A 26,519-nucleotide genomic window follows, 5' to 3' on the forward strand; every position below is an offset into this window, starting at 1 on the left:
CGGCTCACCCTCCTTATGGTAAGCATTGCTGAGACAGTTTTCTTCCCCAAGAAGGAAGAACTTTCGGTTTACAACGATGAGCCTTGGGGCACAGAAAGAGAGTGACAGGTGTTTAGACCCTTTTGGAGTATTGGAATGATTACATAGATGTGCAGAGACAGTCGTTAGTGCCATTCACCAACTCTCAAAGTGGGAAAAAATGTTCTTTCACTTCTTCATTAATTCATCCACTCACTTAGCATTAAGTACTTACTAGTGCTCAGCTGTATTGCTAGACCATGAAAGGCTGATGAACTGTAAATTCTACCAATGAGAAGGCACTGAGAGAAGGGAACTTAATGGATAGGTAGCATTATGATGAGGTAATTAATTTTATTTTAGGTGGCATATAGAAGTAGCCAGTATGGATGTTAAGTGGTAAAAAAAAAAAAGTAGGAATATTGTGTATGTCTTTGAACTTATTTTTTTTTATTTTGGTAAACTCTGTGGATACACATTAATAGTATGTCAAGAAATATCCTGTCACCGTTGTAGAACACAAGATGCATCTCAATCGGGTCTGTATAAGATAGGAAGAAAAATTTTACCAATTAAAATAGATGAGGCATTGCATGGAGTAAAATACTTCAGTATTGGTCAGTTGCATATTGAGTGATACATTTTAGACTCTGATTCACAGTTTCAATCTGAGAAAGGAAAATAGGTATGATGCTATGAATGTAATGAGTGTAAATACTTTTTAAAAATTGCATCACTGCTGTGGAAGCAGGAGAGTCTGGGCTGACTGCACTTGTGGCAAAATTAGTAGAAAGATCAACTTAAACGTTTTATGAGGGTATTAAGCACTGATAACATTCCACTATTTGTACTATTCGCTTAGGAAGGTAAAATGGAAATTTTCCATCTGACACATTTATTTCCCCTCTTTAAGTTGGCAAACACTGACTTTTTCCAGTGCATTTCTCCATAACTGGACTCTTGCCATCTCCCATGTGGTTGTGTGTGTGTGTGTGTGTGTGTGTGTGTGTGTGAATAGCTAGGCATACTATCCCTGGTGCTGTTAGTTCAACTTGTCTGCCTTTGGGGGTTAAAGCTTGTTTCTCTCTATATACATTTTACAGAAGTAGGAATCTGATCATAGTTCTTTGCAAGTTTGTAAAGGTTTGCTGGTGGATTCCTCAGACTGACACAAACAACAGTTCTCCTGTAGGGTTGCACCTAAGATGTTCCATCCCAGAGTCCGTTGTGTTCTGCTGATGTTGCTGTATGAGACTGTGCATATTCCTATTTTGTACTCTTGCTTGGTGTGAGCAGATACACAGGATCTATGCCTTTTGTGCCTTTCTGACGCTCCTTATTCCTTCCATCTGTAATGACTTTCTTGGCTTATCAATTCTATACTCCTTCTTTGAAGTTCAGCTGAAACAGCCAAGCTACTGCATGGGATGTATAGTAGGAAATGATTTTTGCCTCCTCCACAGTCACCTGTGCTTATCTGACATTGATCACAAGGTGCTTGCACTTTATACACCTGCAGTGTACTTTGTACAAATTCAGAGAACATGTGGTATTATTTTAGTTTACAAGGACTTGGGGCTTCAAGACTGACAAACCTAGCTCTGCCCCTCACTCTCTATAACTTTTTACTGGGCTTCAGCTTCCTGGCTTCCATGTAGGAGACTACCAATGGCCATTTGGAAATTGCTTGGATAAGGTTCTGTATTGCAGAGCCATCATTTCTTAAGGGTTTGCTGTATCTCTGGCACTGGGCAAATTGCTTTATGTGACATCTTCCCTTGCACAATGCCTGCAAGTGTTAATTCCTTTACTCCCTGTCCTGGGACAGAGTGGGTACTCACTGAATATTTCTCTAGTGAATGAGAACTGGACTTGAGCTGGCAGCAGGGTTTTGTCTGCTGAGTTGGCTGCCCTGAGTCAGAGGCTGAGATACACACAACTGATGGCTCCAGAGAGGGAAGAGAGCAACTAGACTGCAGTTCCCACCTCTGGCTGAAAGGCTGCCAGGGTGTGATTCCTAAGCATGATGGAGAGCTTACAGGGAAGGAAGAGTGTCATTTCTGAACTACACTATTTCCTTTCCCACCATTTCTTACTCTCCCCTCCTCCATCCCTGCTGACCAATTCAGTCTAGAAGAGGTACAGATCTCATTCTGAGTCACTCCAGGATTTTATTAGGAATGCTGCATCTTTACTATATCCCATGGAACATAAGGACATTGCTGATCTACATTCCTGCCCCCCCCCCAAAAAAAAGTCAAATGAAGTACTGTACATATTTAGTCGTAAAGTATAGGAATGTTAGAGGCTCATGAAAATCCCACCTAAATAAAAAATGACTTTCCTGCCGTAGGTCTCTTCTAAGTGAAGAGAATTTTGGGGATCTCCAGGTTAATGACTCATAGCTTTCCTAGTGTTTTATTTTCCATGAGCCACTGATTAAAGTAGGGTGTAGCACAATATTTTTCTCTTCCAGCTAAGCTGTTCCTATCAAGTAGGAAGCTTCAGAAGCTTCTTCAAGCCCCTAGGATATCGTTTCATGCATGAAAACTATTGTATTTAAGATGATATTCAAGAGATGGTAGATCGGTTTTTTTGCAGCTTCCACCCACGCTTGTCTTGTTCCTGGGGAGCCCTATGTACAGCACAAGAGTCTGGATGAAGAGAATTTCCCAAAGCACATTAAAGGGTCAGTGTTCCCATCTTGCTCTGTTCCTGAAGGCTGGAGTTAATGAGGAAGAGTTTTTCTGTGAATGTCAGGCATGTTGCAATAACTAGCCACAATGGAATAGTCATAGCAACTTCTACCACTTGGTTTCTTTGTTTTTGTGATGTTGCTGCATGCTTCATTTTATGAGCCTTTTCTTGTGTGTGGTTGAGCCCATCTATTGCCATCTTGGGCTTGGATACTTGTATTTAAAAGGAGATGAAGAACAGAGAGAGAAACTGGAAAATTGACAGAATGACATATCCTAAGCACTTATAAATTTATTTCCCTCTCTCTACTTCTGCTGACAGATATTCTGATGATTAATATTCTGATGAGTTTGTGTCTTTAGCAGAGGGGAAAAATGCCTTCCTTAAAGGGAGTCTTGAAAAGCAGATCATAACAAGACATAAGGATTGTGAAAATGGGCTTTTTTGTATGATGTCAGTATCTTGGATACAGACCCACTCTAGTAATATTCTTTCTGAAATAAGATAAATGAAAATTATCAATAATCATTTTGGTTTGGCTTTTTGGGGCAAGTCATTTGTGTACTTAAGGGCTTCTATCTTGCTCATAGGAATGCTCATTTATATTTTAGTGGAAGCCCTGGAATAGAATATAAGGATTGGTGGAATTCATTTTTTTTCCTTAGAAGGAGGCAGTGAGAGGGAGAGAGAATCTTAAGCAGGCTCCACAACGAGTGTGGAGATGTAGCTGGGCTAGATCTCAAGACCCTGAGATCATGACCTGTGCCAAAATCAAGAGTCAGATGCTTTAACCGACTGAGCCACCCAGGTGCACCCAGAATTCTGAATGTCACCACAGAAAGGCCTAACTGGAGGGGATTTGTGTTTTATATACGTTGATTCCCAAGATGCAAGTCTGTACATATGTAGCAGTACATGTGGGGAACCACTAGTAGTTGGCCTTCTGGGGACAGTCTCTTGAGGGCTCTGACCAAGCCAAGTAGAAGGGCTGGGGTCACAGCTTAGGTGAGGATGTTGAAAAAATTTTTAAAGATTTTATTTATTTATTCATGAAACACACACAGAGAGAGGCAGAGACATAGGCAGAGGGAGAAGCAGGCTCCCTATGGGGAGCCTGTTGTGGGACTGGGATCAGGGGTTCACTCCTTGAGCTGATGAAGGCAGATGCTCAACCACTGTGCCACACAAGCATCCCAGGAGGTTGAATTCTTAAGGAGCAAGTATTACTGAATAGATGCTATACATGCAGGGAGTGTGCCTCCCTTCCTAACAGCCTGTTTTTAGAATTTTATATTCAGGTAACATTTCCATTTCTTCTCTGCTTATACTTAGAAGAGATGCCAGAGGCATCCTCTGTGCTTCACCTAGCCATTTTCAAAGTTATGTTCATCTAATCCTAAGTATCAGAAAGACACTTTTGCCATTTACCACTTTTTAAAAAGCTTTTATCTCTGTATTTTACTATTGGGTATTTGTTTTCACTTGTTCTCTACTATTTGACATCAGATCCTGTCAAAACTCTTGACACTTTTTCACGTTAAAAAGGCCAATTCAACAAATAAGGCCCAAGAAGAAGGCAGTGTCTCTCTGCTGTTACTCTGTTCTGGAGTTCCTAAACTCCCTGGCACACGGGAAGGAGTGCGTGCGTGAACGCGTGGAGAGGGAGACACGAGCGCGGCCATCGAATTGGTCAGCCTGGTGACCGGCGAGCCCGCCCCCACCCTCTTCCCCCTCCCCCTCCGGCGCTCACACTCAGGAAGCAGCTGGCTACAGGCCGGCCCTCGCGGCCGAACACACATCCACACTCCTCGCGGGGCCGCCTTCTCCCTCCCTCCCTCCCTCCCTCTCCTCTCCCCCCCCCCCTCCCCCCTCCCCCTCCCACCTCCCTCCCCTTGCAGCCGCGTCCACACTGCGCCGCCCCAGCAGCCCAGAGCGCGGCGCGCAAGGGCACCAGCGCCAGGGCCGATACCGTTGCCCCTCCCCGCACGCCCGCCCTCCCGCCCGCCCGCAGCCGTCCAGGCTCGCACCAGCGCTCCCCCAACGGAGCCCGCCGAAAGCAATTAGCCAGCATCCCGCACCGGCCCCCAGACGCAGGGCGAGGATGAGCGGGACAGGCGAGGCACAAAGTCGAAACTCAACTTTCTAAAAACATTTGCGCGTGTCTGTGTCTGTGTCCGTGTGGGGGGAGAATGAGCTGATGCCGAGGGTCCGGCCGCCCCCTCCTGCCTCCTCCTCCCCCTGCCGCCGCTGCCCTCGCACACGCGCGCGCACACACACGGCGCTTGGGCCGGGTTTCCGCGCTCCGTCCCCGGCTTGGATGGGAGTTCTCGTTCCCGAAGGACGCAGAACCCGCGGAGCGCGCTGAAGGGCGGCCGCCGCTGTCACTCGCAGGCGGGCCGAGGAGGGGACCCGCACGCCTGGCTTTGTTGTGGAAATCCGGGTTACCTGGTAAGTGGATACCATAGGAACTTTGCTCGCAGGCGGGAGGCGGGAGAAGCCGGCTTGGGAGTGGGGGGGAGTTAACGCTCGGAGACGCAAACTAGGGGTTGGAAAGAGTTTTCCACGCGGAACCCGTGGCGTTCGCGCGGGTTTAAGGATACTCGCACCCGCAGCCCGAGATTTTCTAAAAGATCTGCTTGTTGAGACAGCAGCCCTGGATGAGGCGTCAAGCCCTGTTGTCAGTTGCCTCAGAGCACCGAGTGTGGAAGACGGAAAGGGAACCAACAAGGTATTAAAGTTTCTTTACTTAGGAAGAGTTTTGTTTTGGGTTTTTCTTTTGGACAGCAGGGGCCGGAGGGCCACACAGTCAAGGCAAGTTACAGGACCCACGGGCTTGGTCCTGCACGCCGCCCCCGAGTCCCGACTGAAGGGAAACTTTGAAGAAGTGGGCACTGATGGGGGACGGGAGGTCCCGCGCGCTCACGGGTCTGTCGATGCCTTCTCCAGACCCACGTGTTTGTGGAACTCCGCTGGGGCCGTTTTGCACACTTGGATCCCCCCAAAGACAAGGTCCCCATTGCTCCGAAGGTTCTTGGGGTGGGGGTGGGGGTGGGGGGTCTGTCTCTGGGAGTCGTTCCGTGACCCGCAGCCGCCAGGTCTCTAACTGTAACCTCCCACGCGGCAAGCGGCGCAGACATTCTCAGACGCTCACACTCCCCACCGGGTTCGTCACTTTGCGTTTACATTTTTAGGGGCCCGACAGAATGTCAGCACTGTTTGGAGAATGTCTCAGTCTTGGCCGCTCCGTCCCGCTCACAGCTCCAGTCCCTGTAAATGACGCTGTGTGTGTTTTGAAGTCTGTCGGGGCCGCTCTCTGGAAAGCGTGACTGAGCAGCCGGCTCTCTCCTAGACACACACCTTGCCCCAAGCGACACTTCCAAGTTACTCACTGGAGTGACAAGTCACCTCGGGGACGAGGAAGTTACCAAGTGTCTGGAAAACTCGGCCCTGAGTGATTTGTCATCCTATGGATGATTCAGTTAGGTACCTGGAGGGAGAAGCTTTGGGAAAGGTGGTTTCTGGCTTCGCGGGTCGCGCCCTCCACTTGTTGGGGGTGTTTGGGAGGCGAGAAGCGAAAGCAGCCCCGAGGGTGAGGACGCTGGCTGGATGGCAGCCCCGGGCCGCAGCCGCCCCGGAATCCCAGCTCAGCTCGGGCCGGGAAGGGCAGCGCGCTGCTCTCCCCGCTCGGGTTTCCCAGCCGCGGGCCGGCGGCGGCGCCCTTTCGGCCCGACTTGCTCGGGGCTGGGTTGCACAACAGGAAACCGGCACGAGTTTGTTTTGTTTTGCTGCGCTAGCTCGCGGACCCGGCGGAGGGTTAGGGTCAGAGGCGGCCGGCGAGTGACGGGGTCGCAACAGCGCGCCCCAGCCAGGGCCCTGCCGCCTCCGCCCTCAGACCCGCCCCTCGCTCCGCGCGGGGGAGCCTAGTGGCTCGGGCCTCCGACCTCCGCGGGCCACGCCAGGGGGTCGGGATAAGGGCTGCCCTCCTCCCACCCTGCCCCAGTCGTGTCTCCCCGCCCGGCGGGTCCCCAGCACCTCTCGATCTCTCAGGCCCTCCTCCTGCCTGGAGAGCCCCCTCTCCCCCCCCTTCCCCCCCCCCCCCCCCCCCACCCGCCCGTCTGCTCTGTATTCCTCACCTCCTGCTAGGCTTCCTGGGTTTCCGCGAGGCCCTCATCTCTGGAGCATCTAAACCCGGGGCAGGGGCGGGGGTTGGAGGGTACTTCCGGGATGGCAGGGAGCAGCGTCTTTTGGGACTGGACTCTGGTGGTTGTGGCCCCTTTTACGGAGAAAAGGGCTTTGCACCCTCTCCCCATCTACTTCCAGAACCTCAGTATCTCCCCCAGAGTTTGGGCTGGGGCGGGGGGCGGGGTGCTGGAGTTTGAGAAGAGGGATGTACTGCAGCTCCCCCCAGCGGACCGATTCCCCTTAGGATCTGGGATCTGGAATCTGGGAATATCAAGTAGAGACTAAAAACTAGAAGGACCTTGGCTATGGATCCCCTATGGATGAGGAAACCCAGATCCAGAGACTTGTAGGGTTTTGTCGAAGCCCTCATAGTCAGTTGTCACAAATGCTGGACACACAATGAAGTTCCCCAGTTTCTGGTGCAGAGAGCCTCTCTTGGCATGAAGGTGAACTCAAGACAAATGTGAAGCCTTCTTATGTCCCCACTGAAAGCTTTGATGAGTCATGATTTCTGCATTGGGAGTTAGCCAGACATCCGTTTCCCCCATGTCACATTCTCTGTTAGACTACCCTTTTACACTAAACTGGGAAGCTTTTTTTTTTTTTTTTTGTATAAAATTGATTTATTTGGTTTTAATCCTCCCATTCCTCCTCTTCGCCTTCCCCTAATTTTGCTTCCTTGGTGAAGTGTTGAATAAGTGCACCATGCAAAGATTTTTAGAAAAAGGATCTGCCCATATGAAGGTTGGGGGAAAGCTTGCAGCCACATAGAGACAGGAGTGTGCTATGACATGTTATTGTTGCAGCTGGGAGAGATCACATGTAAAGGCACTGCAGTTTTCCTGTGTTTTCACCAGTTGTCTATGGCAGCCACATCAGACCTGCCACTGCCTTTGAAAGGAAGAGTAGGGGACATTTCTTTTCCAATTCCTTTGAAAAACACTTCTTATTGGTGAATTCTTTTCCTTTGTTGCTCAGAGGAGTCAGCAATTCTTGAGTATGAGTGGTTCAGTCTAAGTGCTGCTGTAATTCCCTCTCTTCCTGGGTCACCTTGGGCCAGTTGTGAGAGGGCATCTTTTCTCTGATCCCTGCTTCTAACCAAGTTCCTTAATATGAGTGGTTTGCTAGAGCTTGAGTACATGGAGTCTGTTAATTTGCTTAGAAGTGATCTTCATTCCAAATAGGAAAAGCAACTTTTTGGGGCTGGGGTGGGATAAACTCCACGGTTCACCTAGTGGGTGCAGTTCCTACTGGGCCAAAATAGGATAGGGAAGGTGAAAATAGCAAACTAACGTTCTGTTCTGTACCAGCTATGTCTTCAGTCATATGGTAGAAAGTGGTCTTTCCATTGTTTCAAAAGAGAGCTGAGTGTTTTCAGTCTTTTTTTTTTTTTTTTTTTTCCTCTGAGTGTTCTTTCTTGCTAGTAAATTAAGCCCGAGGACATTCTTTTCACTTTTGTCCCCTCTCATATTGTAGGTATTGATCTTTGGAGTTGTAATGCTAATTTGTAATTCTTCCAAGTAGAGATGAAGTACATTTTGAAGGAGATAATTCAGGAAGTGGCATCTCCTGCACATTCTCTTCCCTGGAGAAGTCATTTTTTTGTGTGTTTCTGTAATTATTTTCTGTAGAGGATAATATAAAGATGGTGGAAACACAAGGTTTAACTTTTTCACTAAGTTTGGTTGCTTCGTGGTCTCAATTAGGATTAAAAATAAAATTTAAAAAATAGATAAATGGCATCTAGGAAATTTGTGTAACAAAAATGTGCTGCCTTACTCATTCCTGGAGGATGAGACATACGGCAGAATCTTTAAATGACTCTAACATGTAGTTTGATAAAAAAGATGCCCCCAAGTCAGGTTCTCCATTTACTTAAGGTGGAGTTGAAACAAAACCCATGTTTTTTATTGAGCTGAAATGAAATATCCATACAGAAAAGAACATGTATCTTAAGCTTAGTGAATTTTCACTAGCTAAACCGAACTGAAAAACTGGCATCCAGATCAAGAAAAAGAACGTTACCAACATTTCACACACTCATCATTATGTTCCCCCTCAAGAGTAACCACTGCCTTGACTTCTAACAGATACATTAATCTTGCCCGTTTTTAAAAATACCTTATGTGAGTGGAATAATTCATTATGTACTCTTGGATCTGGCTTCTTTTGCTGATGTCACAGCCTTCCAGTAGGTCAAATAATTTGGATTTCCCTTTAAAGATGGTGGGAATAATTGAGCTTGCAGAACTTAGTTGGTCAGGCATTACTTAATATGATAGAATTAGAACACTGACAAAACAGAAGCCGTGTTTTCTATCCCACTGATGGTCTGATAGGGGACAGCAGACAAGAGTGAAAGACCAGTTCAAAGCCAGTGTGGGATGAGCAAGGAGAATGCTGAGAAGCTCAGCATTCCAGCTGAGTGCTCCAGATGCATTTGACAATCCCCATTAGGGCCACCAACCCCCATAGCAAAAGAAGAAGTGCCTGGTCTCAGTAACAAAATGACTGTGTTTGTTTTCCAGCTTTTAGCTACGATTTTTCATTGTTCATGAGTATGCCAAGATAAAGGCCAGAATAATGTTTCTGCTTAGAAGACTGGCATAGTGTCTGGCTACTTTTTCCTGTCACAGAAAAGAATAAACGAGGGAGCATGCAACTGTGATTAAACTGGCACAGAGTGTAGGGTTTGTTATCATACAGTTATACCTTATTGCACTGTTATTTATTTGGGCAATAAATGATAAATATAGGGTACAAATATGTAATTATATATTTTACTGATATCACATATTTCAATATTAATGAGCAGTACAAGTATGAGTACAATAAATGCATGTGATATATAAATGTTATATATGAATCCACATGTGTGTAATATGTGTAGTATGAAAAATACAGAGGTGTAGGTATTGTCTAAAACCATCTATGAACATATAAGCACTCATGAAAGTTCAAAGGGTAAATTAGACAAGGCCTCTAAACTTAATGTAATTAGAATTTAGGCAGGGAGATGAAACAGACAAGTAACTATAAGGTAATGTAGAAAGTTATGGATGTTACAAGAGAGGTATTTTGAGTAAAACAGTTAACATTTACTGGGTCCTTGTGCCAGGCACTGTGCTGAGGAAGTAACATGATTGGTCTCATTTCATATTTTGTAATCCTATGAACTATGTATGATAGTCTAATTCTAACCATTCTGCAAATAGGTACAGATATTAAGAGAGGATCAGGGAAGGCCTACAGATTTGGGATGGACATGGAGGGTAAGTAGGATCTGGATTTGGGGAAAAAGAGGGCCAAAGAAGGGAGGAGGGGAAAGACCACCCATGTGGACTCGAGTACAACATGTAGGATGAGCAGAAACAAGGATCCAATTATGTTCCACTATGGGAACAAAATCAGGGGATTTGTCTGTAAAACTGGAATCACAAGGGCTGTGAGTGGTAGAGAGCAGACTTGAAATGAAGAAAGCTGATGGGACCATTCTCGTCTGATGTGATCTCCTCAAGGCCAAGAATGAGAACAACTGCACATTCCTTCAGGTGCAGGAAGCCCGGCTGAACTGCAGATGGGCAGATAGGGTTACAGCACCAGATCAGACCCTGTTCCAGGGGCCTTGGTAAAGAGATCAGACTTTCTTCCTTTCTTCTTCTTCTTCTTCCAGATCAGATTTTCTGAATATCATTTCTTCCTGAAGTTCAGAGCCAGATCCAAGAAGTTTCATTTCTAGGCCTGCTGCACACTATATGCAGAAAACTAAGCAGATGCCAGGGCTGTGTATGAATTCTTGTTATTCTTGTGCGTGAAGAAATGGATTAATGTTTTCCCAACCTTTTCAGCATGACCAGTAGTAGATTCCACTTCTTTCTGTAACTTGACTGAGTCATTCGTGTTGGTTTTTTTCTCTATCCCGTTTTCTTTCTTTCTTTTTCTTTTTCTTTTTCTTTTTCTTTTTCTTTTTCTTTTTCTTTTTCTTCTTTCTCCCTTCCTTCCTCCCTTCCCTTCAATAAATATGTTGTCATATTGGTTAAGGGCCTAGTCATTGTTGTGAATGTTCATACTTCTGCAGTGATGTCAGTGAACATAATTTAACTTGTGTAATACTTTTGTCTATCAACACTAAAAATAGTTTTATTGGTCACTTTTAGGCAATAACTACATCGAAGAAAAGAAATCAGTTTTGCATGTGATGCAGGACACTTTAATATGCTTGAATATTTGGTTTAATCTGTGATAAATTCAATTTTATCTCTAGAACCTCCCATAAATAATTATTTATTACCTGTTTGAAAGGATTGTGACCTTTAGCTTTGTAAATAGTTATTCATATGGACCAACTAGTTATTTGTACACAAAAAAATGACAAAGAATGTACTTTACATTTGCCATGTTTTACTACATATGTACCTCCTTGTATGAGTGTGGAGGTTTTGTTTTGTTTTTGAAAGAAAAATCTCCAGCTAGTTACTTTTCTTTTATATTTCTGAAGCGGCCTTTGTGTCTCAAACCATGGCCCTGTGGTGTTCACTCTTTGCAATTCAGGTAATTAATTCAGTGGTGACATCATAAGGAATGTGTTCATTTTTCCATTTCAAATTCCTCTTCATAGGATCTGATGGTTAACTCATATTAAGAACATATTTTGGAAAACTCAGTTCTCAAAGGCAGTTAGGCATTAATTTAAACTTGTCCCCCTTTAGCATTGTAAGAAGGAAATTCTGTTTCAGGGTAGGTCCCCCTACCTTCTACAATGAGAAATCACTACAATTGTGGGTCATTTGGATCCTAATTTTGTTAGTTGGTTGATTTTTGGTGTTTATAGAGCATGGCTGATGAAGTGATACTGAGTCAAATGCACAAAGATGGCAGTGGTAGGAGGATAGCCTTGTATTGGTGAATCCTTATGTTTTATAAAGCTAAAAATGTTGAACTTTTAGATTCTTTGCTCATTGCAACTATAATTTGATATTTCTTTTACTTTGGCTGTTCAACTCTGTCTATACCTGCAGCTTTTCTTTTTAGGTGTCTGAGCAGGCAACAGTCTAAATGCTTTTTTAAGTTGCTTTTATACCTTTTTGACTGTAACTCACCATAAAACATATTTTTCATCTTAGGCAAAATACGCTATAAGCATTGCAGATACATACAGACATGTATACCCACAAGTAACAGACACAAAATAGTACTTAACAATTAATACATTAGATGTACTCTGGTAGCTTCTATTTTGGTCTAGTCAGTTCAGTTTCATTAAAATACACTTTTTCCATTGAATAATTGATTTCAGGGCCTACCATCGTATTGCAACCAGTTTGAGAAACACTGCTTTAGAAAGAGCACTTTGTTAAAAATAGATCTAGGAACTTAGGAGCCACAGCATGGTTACTTTTCTGAACATACCTATGTTTGTATTAAAAATATTTTTGGTTCCAAGTTCATTCTCGTTCTGTGTGATCTCTTAGAGTCCTAATTATTCCCCTTTCCCTTGCCATTTGTGATAGGGTCACAGATTTCTACAACTTTCTGTACTCATTGATGAGTTAATGATTGAGACAAAGTAAATGAAACGTTTGTAGATAATTACTACTAAAAGTAGCGACATTCAGTGAGCTGGGGGAGTATGAGAGTTACATAGATGGACTGAAGTATGGTGAATGGATTCTAATAGAGGTTACTGAATTTTTAATATATTGCTCTTCTCCTTTGCTCTTGTTTTCTTTCCTTAGCCTATGTTTACTGTCTGCATTTGGCATGTCTTAGCCATTAATTTAAATTTAAAAGGGCACTGCTGGTTGTTTTATTCCCTACTTAGGGGAGATTATTTTCATTGAGAAAATTTTATAAAATATAAAAATAAAAAAATTAAAATGTGTATATCCCTGGATAGCTAAGGGTTTAAATCCACAGATAAGATGGTCAGGGATTCTACTAGATGGAATCCATAATGTTCATTACGTTATCTTTTCTGAGTGGGCTTTGAAAGAATGGTCTTGAATATCTGGAGGGAACAGTAATTTGTCTTTATGTTTGTAATTGATATAACTCAGCACTAAACCTCTTTGATTTGTAAGATTTTATCTTACTGGTGATTATATTGCTTGAATAATGTTCATACATCTTAGTGTTCAGAATAAGTATGTTAATATTCGTAGCATTATGGACATCAGACCTTGGCAGTGCCTACCTGACTATATTCTATACGTGGTAGCTACCAGGTGTAACCTCCATAAGTTTGTTGCTCTACATCTCACTCATGTGGAAATATCCCACCCAGCCTTGTTTCTGTGTAACTTCGGTTGTAAAGTCTGTGAATCTGTCAGTCTCACTGAATAACGTTGTGAAACCACGGAAATGATCAACTCCACTTTGTTGTGGGTTATTTTATCATAATATTGTACCCTCCCTTTCAATTTAGAGAAATGATATTGTACACATCTAATGCATTTCCTCTATAATATCCTCCAGTTTCACAGGCACATGTTTGCACTTCCCTCTTGTCAGAATTGCAGGCAAGAATAATTTTGATTTATTGATTTCATCTAATATAGCCATGTTTATATTGTTGCCAATAAAATGCCTTACAAGATTGGTTTTTGTTTATACAATCTTTTCTGAGGAGTCAGTCACCTGTGTTAGGACAAGGTACATTCTGCTTATTAAAATGAACTCCTGGGATCTAAGAACATTCAGCTCTATCTGTCCTTGATTGAATTGCAAAATGTGCTTCGCACTGCAGCCGCGCATGAGAATAGCTTATATTATTTGTCAATAGGCTTTTCATTTCTATATTCTTCTGGCTACAAAAGCTGTAACCAGAGAAGCGCAGGGGAATAGCTTGGGCCTATTAATGATCAAGGCAGTGATGTTGAAAAAGCAGTTAATGAAATTACACAATCATTAACCCGAAGGGGGAAAAAATAAAAAAAAATCGATAAAAACCCTATTTTAGATGGCTTAGATGTATATAAAAGAAGCAGTCCAGGAGCATTTTGTTTGCTGACCAGTATTTTGTGTCTCATTATCAGGTTTTTTATGCAGAGTAAGAAACACTTGTGGCATAAGGAATGGAAAATGTAACAAAGGCTAAATGTAGCCTAAGGAAATGAAATGATGTATGAAAATTAATAATTAACTGGCTCATCAGATGAATTATGACTCTAGATGAGTTTATTAATGATATTTACTAGGAAAGGGCTTTTGGCTGTAAAAGAGGCATTATGGACTCGTGTTTTTGGAATTTCCTTGAATGGATGAATTAACGTTGCTTTTTACTTGTTGGATCTTTTAATCTATGAGACACAGTGCCTGGAGCCTTGGGTAGAAGATAGTGTCATGATTTTGTGTTTTGATCAAAGTCATAGCTTTTCCAGAAAACCAGTGAAATTATTAAATGGTTTTGTGCCTTAGTTTCCTTAGAAGTTAAGTAATTTCCTTTCTGACCTGACTTAGAGGAGTGTGTTTTAAGAGTTTGAAAGTGGTCAATGGAAAGATTTATTAACTCATGTTGACTCATTTGACAGAATGAACATTTTCATTGTTTGAATGGACAGAGCGTTAAAACTCTAAATGTATCAATATATCAGATCCAAAGTACCCTAAATTTGTATTTCCAGATGTCCCTTTCTTTTTCTTCCTCTTCTTCTTCTTCTTCTTCTTCTTCTTCTTCTTCTTCTTTTTTTTTTTTTTTTTTTCTGTTGATAGCTTGGGGTAGGCAGTGAGTGGAGGGTGGAGGAGAAAGTAATTCTGGAGAACTTGAATACTTTTTTTAAAAGAGAGAGTGTGCCAGTGGAGAGGGGGAGGGGCAGAGGGAGAAGGAGGATCTAAAGCATACCCCACAGAACGAGAAGCACAATGTGGGGCTTGATCTCATGACCCTAAGATCATGACCTGAAAAGAAATCAAGAGTCGGGTGCTGAACCAACCTACCCAGGTGCCCCTTGAATAGATTTTTAAATAGAAGGATGCTCTGCCAATGGAAATCTACCAGTTAGGTTTTGATATATTGATTAGTTGTGATTTTACTTTTTGGCAAAGTGTAGGCAAATTTATTTATTTATTTTTTAAAAGATTTTATTTATTCATAGAGATGCAAAGAGAATGAGAGAGAGAGGCAGAGACACAAGCAGGCTCCATGCAGAGAGCCTGACGTGGGACTGGATCCAGGGTCTCCAGATCACGCCCTGGGCTGCAGGCGGCGCTAAACCGCTGCACCACCGGGGCTGCCCAAGTGTAGGCAAATTTAGTCCTGTTATCCATTTTTCAAGGTAAGTGTTGTCTTTTTAGCACACTGCTAATGTGAGAACCTCCTATCTGCTCTTGCTTTGATGGAGTGGATGAAGGTTACTATTTTTGCTTTCATGTCTACCCTGTCCTCTTGACTTAAGTGTCATAGGTATAAAATCTACATATTTATCTTTGATCATCTTAAGTGGGTATCTTTGATAATCTTCCTTATCTTAATTATCTGGAAGATTAGAATTTCAAGAGATGGTACTGATTATCATCAGCTGTTTTATAGATGGAAACTGTAAGCCAGAGAAGTTATAAATGATTTGCCAGAGGTAGAACTTAGGTGTCCTGACTTCTAGTTGAGTGCTGTTTTTACTCTGATTAAATAAGGATGTATCTTTCTTAAAAGTTAGCAGTTTATTGCTTTTTTGTTAACGCGGGGATTTAGGATTATAAATGATCATATGGCCTTGCTAAAAAGTATATAAAGTACTTTAATACCAGTAGATAAAATTGATTTTTAAATTCTTGTCTCTAATGCTTGAAAAATCCATTGGCATGATTAATGTGCAAACTGGGTTATTAAGCATATTTTCACACAGAGTTTATATTATTTTGTCTTGAGGTTGGTTTTCCTAGCTTGTATGCCATCACCTTACTGGTGTTTCTTTATGGCATTCATCACTTTGCTTTCTGGCTGTTGCTTTTTTAGTAATAAAATTTAAGTGCATTTTTGTTATTGTTGTTGTTACTTTCAATCTAAAGGTATTTAAAACAGGAGTTCAGTTTAAAAATAAAATAAAAGTCCAGCTTGACAGGCAGGTATGAATATCTGATACTTAATTAGCTTCTCAGCACATTATTTTTCTCACAAACCTTCTTAATGATCTAACCTAATGCTAAGTACCTACTTATGTGTTTTTATCCAGATTTTTGATGAGAATTCCTGCTTGTATTGATCTTGCTGCCAAAAATGACTCCTTTGTTTTTAAAAACTGGAAGTGGGGCATAGTCTGTAAATCTACAGACGCTTGTCACATGGACTCACGATGGCTCATAATGCCAGTCATATTGGATGATTCCTCATTTTCAACAAATTGCCAATACAACATATATACTTACTTCTTTTGGTTGGTGCTGAATAAGTGCTCTCTTTTGCGGGTTAAGAGTAGTCAGAAAACACTATTTTATGAATAAGTGAAGAATAGATGGCCAACATCCTCTGGCAAAGCACAGAGATATGAAATGATTCTTGGTCACAGTCAACCCACGACTCAACAGACCAGATGATAAGTCACTGGAGTTCTTAAATGGACACAACTGGAAAGGCATTGGGATTTTTCCCAATGTAAAAAACCAAAATCTTAACAACCTGTTTAGTACTAGGGTTTATTTCTTATTGTTCCATTAAACAACTTAAAGTGATAAAGTTTGGGTAGGCTGGCTTTCCTTGTCCGTTCTTGGGGACTGTAATGGAAGGAAGGGCAGGAGCAGGGGCTCAGAGTGTTTCTCAGGATTGAATGGTGTGGCCATATGAAATATGCTGGACTGATAGAATTCCTAATAAAGTAGAAAATTGGTAAAGGCGAGGGAAACATTCCAAATGTTATATTGTTAATAATTTTTGAAGTTTCTCAACATTTGGGCACACACTAAACTTTGCAGAGGGCACAGTGAGTGCTTGACTTAAAAATCAAATCTTTTGATTTTCTAAAAGGATAAATGAAAAAAAAAAAAACTTTTTCACAGAGAGTTTTCCCTCCAATATTCTGTCCCTGATGGCTGATGGAGCCATTTATTTGAGAGTTGGTTGGGAATATTTGTCTAAGACATTGAGTGGATCCTAGAGAAAACGTAGGAATCATCCAGTAGAGAATATCTGACTACTACCACTGTGTACTCAGCCATATCTCCTATATTTGTTCAGCTTTGGCTTCTTTGCATGACAATCATATCTGTGTAAAAGAATACAGATTGTGACTATGTTTGTCATTCATTTGGAATAGTGGCACTTAGTCACCTCCTTGACTCTATATACATTTTATGAGCTTTTGGTTAAGGGAGGGAAGGGCCTTTCCTAAAGATTTGTAGCCAGAGAGTACTGACTTTATGATATACAGATGGATAATGATGTCCTGTGGTCATACCAGTGATGTTGGTTCTTTCTTTGTCACTTGAGGAAGGTGGCGGTGGGGTGGCAGATGGAACCATGTTTGTGGAACTATGGTTGATTTACTATGTGTGGTGTGTATGGTGAACATAATTGCCTCCTTCTTTCATTATGCTTTCCATGAAGTGTTTTGCAGAGACTTTTCCTTTTCTAGGATCTTAATAGAAGGTGAGAGTATTGTGGTGTTGATTCTTTTTCCATCCCCATAACTCAGAATCATTATGGAACCAAGACTCTGATGCTGCTGTATTTGGATATGTGGTTATATGACGTCTTCGTGAGAATCCCAAGCCCCTATTTTTATCTTACGTGAGTCCAGGGACTGTGAACATTTTGCTCTTACAGTAAAAATCAGAGAGTGGTTTAATATCCTCATAATTTCATTTAGAGGCCATATCTGCCTTTTGCTTGTTTACTGGAAACTTTGGAGCATTGGTCTCACAGCTCGCAAAGGTGATGCTTTGGACTTCCCAAGACTCACTGTAGCAAAAGTGAACTAGTATGGACAGATCTTCTAGGGAGCCAAATAAGTTTCATTTTGCAAGCTGGCACCAGTTGATTGGTTGTAGTTGCCAAGAGCACTGTATTGAGAAGGGCTCAGTGGCAAACAAAACAATACAGTGATCCATAATCCATGTCTACCATGAATGCAGGAGGGGAGAGTGCCTGCCAATGAACCATGTATTTGATGACCCTGCTTTACATAAAAGGCCGTTTTGCTAAGAGTGCTTCTTTTCTTCCTGATATGAATGCTACACAGGTTGAAAACTCACTGTGACTTAGTTTCATTTTTACTTTTAAAAATGCCTGTATTTATTTTTTTAAACAGGCTAATAACCCACACCATGGATAACTTATTGGACTTTGCCTGAAAGGAGTCATTAGTGCCATTGGATATTTGACCATCCTGGCCACAGGTTTTTTCAGAATGAATGGAAGGTCATGCAGCATGAGTCTCCACCGGACATCAGGAACCCCACAGGGGCCTGGGATGGTCAGTGGCCAACACATTCCTCCCATCCAAGCCCACTCTGGGACTCCTGGCCCCACGTCCTGTGGCAGCACAGCAAGCCCTGCCATCGGAAGCCTTGGTAACAGCCTCCATCTCAAGATGCCTTCGGGAGGAGGGATGGCTCCTCAGAGCAACATGGCCGAGAGCCCCCTCCATCTGCCCGCCTTGAGCCCCAGGAGACAAGTGCTCACCAATGGGAAGCCACGATACCAGGTCACCCAGGCTGGAGGCATGTCAGGGCCACACACTTTAAAGCCAAAGCAGCAGGAGTTTGGAAATCCTTTTCCTCCAAATCCTGGGAAAGGTAGGATTGTCTTTCTGGGATCTTTTCAAAGTGGAAACGATTTTTTTTCTCCTCTCCAGATCCTTCTCTGCCAGCAAATCTTATGGGAAAACACATGATTGAATGTAAGGGTCAAAGCTGATAGTCTCTTAATGATATGTAGCTTTCTTGGTACGGGGATGGATGTGTATTTGTGTGAGGGTAAGGAGACCACAGGGGTAAATGTGGTACCTCATGGGGCTGTGGAGCAGAGCGAAAGGTGAGACAGAAAGATCAGACATAGGGAGTGAGGCTGGGTGGTGGTGGTGGAGGGCAGGAGCCAGTTTAGCAAGCCCCTAACCTCGGGATGCACAAAGGGACTGGATTCCCTGGGCCACAGAGCAGAGGGGTGGCCAGAGCCATCATGATGTGGGTTGGGTGCTAGAAGGAAAGTTTGGAAGGAAAAGGATAAGAAGGGGGAAGGTTTAACAGCCAATAGAGTGAGGAATTCATACATAGAAATGATAAAAAATTATTCCAAGAGCAAGACTCATAAAAGTTTTGTAGTTTAGCTGGTGACAAGAGGGAAGGAAGCCAGAAGAGAATAATGAAACGATGTATTTTGGGGCTTGTGAAGAACTAGAAAACTTGGTTAATTTGAAGTGCAGAGAGAACGTGCTTTTAGTTCAGTAATGTTTGAATAACATGTATTTTAAATTACGGAATTGTTAAAAAAATTACGGAATTGTTGGAGAATAACAAATTATTCGAATGACACACTCTATAGGAACTGATGTTGACGTAATGAGTGATGTTGCACATGAAATGTGTATTTGGGCTAGAAAAAAAAGAAAGAATATATATATCTCATGTGAAATATAGCTTGGTTACATAAAATAGCACAATTACATATACCGGTAGGTATTTTTAGCATTTGGTTTTAATTGTTTGTATTAGGTGGGTACACTACCAAATAAAATTGCCAGCACCTGGAATAGTCATTCACCCAGTTAACTCATAACTCACCCAGTTCAGGAGAATACTCATTTGTAGCAGATGAGTAACCAAAAAGTTGTTTTAGTGTCTTTGTATTCCTCTGTATGGTATAAATGGACAGGTTAAGAAAAAAACCCTAAATATGTACGTAGCTTTTTTCTTATTTTGGTTTAGGTTTGACTTTAGATTGTTTTATTTCTCACACCTATTGATATTTAGAACAAGCATAGGAAAAACTTTCCCTGGGGGTGCATCCAAAATCATTCGATCCTTGTCAGGTTGCTGCGTCATAGCATGGTGAGCTACGTTCCTTGATGTCAGGCTCATGTGTTTGCGTTTTTAGGTGTGGAGGCCCAGTTTTTGAATCCTGGCTGACAATATTAATGCTGATAGTACTAACAGCTTCTATTTATTATGTCATAAATAAGCCTGTATCAGGTACTGTATTGGGTGCTTCCAACACAGAATCTCAGTTATTCCTCAAAACAGCCCTGGGTTGTATGGTACTGCTGATTAAGGGGCAAGGGAACTAATGTCTAGAAAGAACAAATAACTTCAGCATTGCCATTGGTAAGGAGTTTGGGGATGTTACTTTGATGGTGACCAGAAGTGGGTATAATTATATACATAGTTTAAAAAAATTATGCTTCCATTAAGTCAGGGATAGTGAACTCTGAGGGTTAATATATCTTGGAACTCTTGTAAAAATCAGTGCTGTCCCCCGATTCTCCTCTTCTCAACTTTCTGCCTCCTTGCTCAGCTTCTGAGCTCACAGTGCCTGTTCTGGATCTGCATGGTTGGGCCACGCACGAGCATGGATTAGGGGTCGAGGGTAACTGTATTGTTATCTCTTCTGGCCTTGTAGCTTGGATACCACTCTGGATGGTGCCAACAGTGGCTGAATGTGTCTCTTTCAGGTCTTGGTTGACAGTTCCTAAGTTAAGCCAACAACAGGTTGAGAATGGTGATCTAGGACTCTTTGAACTTCATCCAATCATTTACTGATCAGATAATTATTGAGCATGTATTATAGGTGAGCCACTGTTCTGGGGATACAGTAGCTAATAAAACATAGTCCTGGCCCTCAAGGAGTTAGGAAAATTCGACAAATAAGTGGGCAGTTAAGATATAGCACAGTTAGGGCTCTGGTAAGGATACACTGATGGCACTAGGGCAACATTTGGAGGGTTCCAGCCCCTGCTTGATAAGTGGATCTGGGAGGAGAGTAGGCTATCTAGGCAGACACCTGAGAGATGAGGAGCTAGCCTTACAAGCATGCAAATTGTATGTCTTGTGGAAGAGTATGTACAAGTGAGTGTGTGTGTGTGTGTGTGTGTGTGTGTGTGTGAGGAGGTTGATTGGAGCTTATTCTGGATAGAGGGAGAATCACCCTCAAAACCTGCCTGGGTGGCTCAGCCAGTTATATATCTGCCTTTGGCTCAGATCATGATCTCAAGGTCCTGGAATCGAGTCCTACATCGGGCTCCCTGCTTGGCAGAGAGCCTGCTTCTCCCTCTCCCTCTGCTGCTCCCCCTTCTTGTGCTCTGTCTCTTTCTTTCTCTCTCTCTCTCTCTGCCAAATAAATACATAAAATCTTAAAAAAAACCTGGAGGGGAGACATCATGTGTGTTTCATGAACTTCTGCCTGATTCCACATTGAGGGTATAGGGACTGTGGTAAGAGACAAGACTGGAGAGGACTAAGCAGAGGCCAGATAAAGGTTACAGATGAGATGCTTAGGAGTTGGGATCTATCTTGAGTACACTGGTGAGCTGTGGAGGAGTTTTAAACTTGGGGATCATGTGATAGGATGATGTGATAAACTTGAGGTTGACATCTCTCCCTGAATTTGTCATTGTTTTCTCATGCATTACTGGCCGTGTCAGGACCCAGAGGGACAGGTACCAAAGAACCTGTGACTCTGTGGCTGTATTAGCTAGGGATCCAGAGAAACAGAACCAATAGGAAATATATCTATGCTGGAATCTATACCTGTACCTGTACCTATATCTGAATAGATTATGGAGGCTGAGAGTTTCCAAGATATGGAAGATATGGAGTCAGCAAGCTGAAGGCCCAGGAGAGGTTCTGGTTTAGTTCTAGTCTGAGTCTGAAGGCCTGGAACTAGGAGGGGTAATGGTATCCCCCCTTTCTGAAGGATGGCAGGTTTGAGACCCAGGAAGAACCAAGGGTTCAGTTTGAGACCAAAGGCAGAAAAAAAGCCGATATCCCAGTTTGAAGGCAGTCAGTCAGGGAAGAATGCTTTCTTACTTAGCGGAAGGTCAGCTTTTTATTCTATTCAGGCCTTCAGTTCATTGGGTGAGGCCTATCTACATTAGGAAGAGCAGACTGTTTTACTCAGTCTACTGATTTAATGTAAATGTCCTCTGAAAACACTCACAGAAACACCCAGAATGATATTTGGCCAAATGTCTGGACACCTCACGAGCTACTCAAGTTGGCATATGAAACCAACTATCACAGTGGGGGTACCATTGCTTTGGGGCAAGCACAGTTTACAGGGTGGCCAAGAAAATACATTTTCTAAGCCTTGAGAGTGATTATACCATCTCTCAGAAATCCAGTGGAAGTGGGTATAGAGAATATGTCATTTAAGGATCGCCACACAGAAAATTTCTGACTTGAAAAATGGGAGAAATCTCCAGTGGGAACTTCATGAGAAATATAAATTTGATTGTAGTGTTTAAGTTACTTAATTAAGGATTGAGTTCTATTCAACTGAAAACTCAAAAAACAGTGGATTCCACATCATTGGAGCATAGTTCTCAAATAGTATACCAAGGGCATTGGAGAACCACAGCAAACTCCGGGGGAACCATGAGATATTTTTAATTTTGAAGGAAACAGAAGGATACATGGCATCCTTTGGACACCAGGCAAAGTACTAGCTTGAGGAGGTTCACAGTTTCAACATTAGACTGCACTCCATCCTTTTAGTGATGTCATATCTTTGCAAAGCTCCACTTTGCAGTAGTTGTGATGGAAAAGCTAGTACTCTGTATGCCAAAAGGTGGAAGCAGCCCAAGTGTAGGCAGATGAATGGGTAAATAATATGTGTCTTTATAGCTACTGTTGAATATTATTCAGCCTTAAAAAAGGAAGGAAATTCTGACTCATGCTACAACAGGGATGACCTTGAAGACATTGTGCTCAGTGAACTATGCCAGGCACAGAAGGACAGCTATTGTATGATTCCTCTTATGCAGCATTCCTAGAAGAGTGAAGTTGTAGAGGTGAAAAGTCAAATGGTGGGTGCTGTAGACTGAGGGAGGGGAGAATGGGAAGCTAAAGTTGGACGGGAATGGAGTTTCAGTTTGGGAAGATGGAATAGTTCTGGGGATGCATGCTGGTGACGGTTGCCGAGCAGTGTGGAGGTACTTCATATACACAGTAAAAATGGTTAAGATAGAGGACGCCTGGCTGGCTGGCAAATTTGGAGTGTGTGACTCTTGATCTCGGGGTCCTGAGTTCGAGCCCCATGTGGAGGGTAGAGATTACTTCAATAAATAAACTTTAAAATAAAAAAATTGGTTAATGTGGTAAATATTATGTTACGTGTATTTTATCACAATGATAAAGACGAGCAAGTACTGAATGAAAATCATTGTGGAATGGGAGCTGAAAGGGTAGCATCCAATCTAATTCCAAGAGCTGAAGTAGTAGAGGGCACAGGTTGGAATGCACCTCCCATCAGTAATAGTGGTTATTCAAGAATGAAATAAGAATACCTTTATTCTTAATTTATGTATACTATTTTTTTTTAAACAGCTAATAGATTGTTAGTACATAAATACTATTAAGTTGTTGGCACCTAACTACTTAATAAAGGGTAGTGTTAGTTGTTCCTTTTGGCCTAGGGGCACCATGAAAAAATTAATGAGATGCTAAGAATGCCATGAACTGAGAACATTCAGAAACCTGTGTCCCAGGAGTTAATTTTTCTTATACATCCCTGGTGATGCTGCTGATGGTTAGAACCTCAGAGGTGTCAGGTCCACAATCATGGAACTTCCCTTCATCTTTTCCCCACTCCTGCTCCTGCTCTGGAGTCTGTCTTCTGAGAAGAGTGAAGGAGGAAGGCAGGACAAAAGGCCGAAGGACAAAAGGGACAACTCCCTCCAAATTGACCCCTTTTAATCGGCTTTCCCAGGAGCCCCACTCAAGTCTCCCTGGTTAGTCAATCATACACACCTTACTTCGTAAATAAAACTCATTCTTTGTTCCTGAGTTTACCTTTCTAAAAAAGTCAGATTTTATGTTATATTCTATTATATTTTATTTTACTTTTTAGCATTTGCTACCTTTTTCTCTCTCAAGGAAGCCAAACCACTTACAAGTAAGTTGCAGACATTCTTGCGGGGGGGTCCCTCTCCCATCATCCCTCACAGACACCCCCCCCTAGAAACCCTGCACATTCCTTCTTAGTGTCTTCTTCCTAGAGACCAGGCCAGCCACACCTGCATGTGGAAGAGTGCATATTTCATCGGCATACAAATCATGAAACTTCATCAGGAAAACGCACCCAGGTCAGCAGCATACAGATTAAGGAAAGGCCTTACCAGTGCCAAGCAAGTCCCCTTGCATCTCTGGACAATTTCTACCCCCACCCAAGATTAACTGTCACCCTGACAGTTATTTGCATAATCGTGATACTAAAGCCTGAGAAAGAAATTACAAGAAAGAAAAAAAGCAACTAGAAGCCAGTCTCATGAAAATAGATGCAGACTCCTTAACAAATATTAGCAGATTGAATCCAGCCATGTAGCCTTTTTTTTTTTTTTTTATTTAATATATAGCCAATAATACATCTGGAAGCTTGGCATCTCTTGGAACTATTCTCCCATTATAAATAAAACTTGAAAACTTTGAAAAAAAAACACCCCCATGGGTGACATTTCACCCCCAAATTTCTAAGCAGATGTTTTTCATGTTGTACAACCGGGATAACAGGAATCTTAACCAAGGAATGATACAACAGTAGTGCTCAGTCATATCTTAAAATTTAATACATATTTAAATTCATATTCAGATTAATTTTTATATTATTTTATATTTTACGTTACTTTATCATATTATTTTCCCCCTACTTATAACCCATATGTCCTCTGTAACTGTTCTTTTCTTTCGATTCAGGATCCAGTCAAGAATTCTTTATTATGGGGCACCTGGGTGGCTCTGTTGATTTAGTGTCTGACTCTTGATCTCAGCTCAGGTTTTGATCTAATGGTTGTGAGTTTGAGCACCATGTTGGGCTCCACACTGGGCATGGGGCCTACTTAAAAGAAAAAAAGACGAATCCTGCATTACATTTGGTTGTCATGTCTCTTTAGTCTCCTTTTTTCCTAGGATGGCCCTCTACCCAGTCTTTTCTTGGTGTTTCGTGACAAAATATGTTGATATTTTAGAGTTCAGGTTGATTATCTTGTCTCACAACTTGGTTCACCTAATCATTTCCTTATGATTAGGTTTGGGTGAAATGTTTTTAGCAGGAGTACCACATAGGTTACTTACGGCTTATATACTGGGAGCACTGGATACTCTTTTGTTCCAGTATTTGTGATGCTGCTTTTGATCATCTGGCTAAGGTGGTATCAGGATCTCTGCATTGGTGGACACTTTCCCTTTCAAAATTAATACAGATATCTTTGCAAAATTATGCAGATATCTTGCTCTCCATCAATGATGCTTGTGTGAATCAGTTACTGTATTATTAACTACATAATGGTGATTTTTCTGATTCCCGTATTCCTTCTGTATTTATTATTTGGTAATCTTCTGGAAAGAAGAACTTCTGTTTCTCCTTTTTTGAGAATTTCTATAGACCTCAGTATTCTTTTTAAAAAGCCACTGTGCCATAATTCATTACTATCACTGTTCTTTTTTGATACTCACATTGTCCCACATTTGGCAGGTGGGGGTCCCTTCAGGCCAGTTCCTGTATCTTTCTGATAGGTTCCCATCAGGCACTTCCTTGCTTTCACACATAAGGAGATGTTCCAGGCCCACTTGCACTTCCCTGCCCCAGACCTGGAATTGGCCTTTGCCCAAAAAGCTTGGATCTCTTTTAGTGGGAAATCTTTGGAAGACTGGAGGAAATCATGATTTTATTGACTCTGGGTGTCATTGCTTCTAGGCCCTGTGTGTGGACAGAATTAGGAAATCACTCAGAGGAAGGTAATGAGTTCTAGTTAAAATACAACGTGATGGCGTTCTTCCTCACACTTCCTCTTTGCACGTGTGTTAGTGGGATCCCTGGTTCTCAGCCAGGCCCGTATATTTGTTTATTGACTCCGTCCTACAATAAGGAGTGACTTTAGTTTGACATTTCTAAGGCAGTAGAGATTAGTTATTTTATTTATTTATTTATTTATTTATTTATTTATTTATAGATGATAAGATATCAGACTCTTCACTTTGTGCCTACCCTTTATCTCATTTTAGAAAAAAGAACCAAAGGGAGCCTTAATCCCCTCACCCCCCTTTAAAAAAGATTTTATTTATTTATTCATGAGAACCCATAGAGAGATAGAAAGGCAGAGACATAGGCAGAGGGAGAAGCAGGCTCCATGGAGGGAGCCTGATGTGGGACTTGATCCTGGGACTCCAGGATCACGCTCTGGGCCGAAGGCAGGCCCTAAACTGCTGAGCCACCCAGGCATCCCAGAAGTTAGTTTTAAAAATAATTTCTTACTACGTGTAAATTTTTCATGTACTGAGATGAGAACTTTAGTGTTTACCTGTGCTGCCGAGTGAGTGTGGAGGGCATTCCACAGTTGGTAACTTCTTAGCCCTGCTAGGATTGGTGAGTACAGAATCTCAGTTATATTGTACTAATAATGGCATTTCTCTCTACTTCCTGTTCCACAGTTATGAATTGTAATTAGACTGGTAGAGATGCATTTTTCAAAGTATCTGGGAAATCA

General features: G+C 42.2%; 1 protein-coding gene across 6 annotated transcripts in view; it reads left to right on the forward strand.

Annotated features, from left to right (window-relative positions):
- Nucleotides 1–26,519, forward strand: part of GLIS3 (GLIS family zinc finger 3) — a 598,942-nt gene that overhangs the window by 176,631 nt on the left and 395,792 nt on the right. For 2 of the 6 annotated variants that reach the window (XM_072761706.1, XM_072761710.1), the window contains exon 5: nucleotides 18,135–18,621. In XM_072761706.1, coding sequence (XP_072617807.1) covers nucleotides 18,234–18,621 — 388 coding nt within the window. In that variant the 5' untranslated portion in view covers nucleotides 18,135–18,233. Of the gene's footprint in view, nucleotides 1–4,498; nucleotides 5,164–18,134; nucleotides 18,622–26,519 lie in introns of those variants that run through there. The other 4 variants (XM_026001604.2, XM_026001606.2, XM_072761733.1 and 1 more) reach the window with 4 other exon arrangements.

The sequence above is a fragment of the Vulpes vulpes genome, chromosome 1 (assembly GCF_048418805.1).
Source record: "Vulpes vulpes isolate BD-2025 chromosome 1, VulVul3, whole genome shotgun sequence".
Classification (NCBI taxonomy): domain Eukaryota; kingdom Metazoa; phylum Chordata; class Mammalia; order Carnivora; family Canidae; genus Vulpes; species Vulpes vulpes.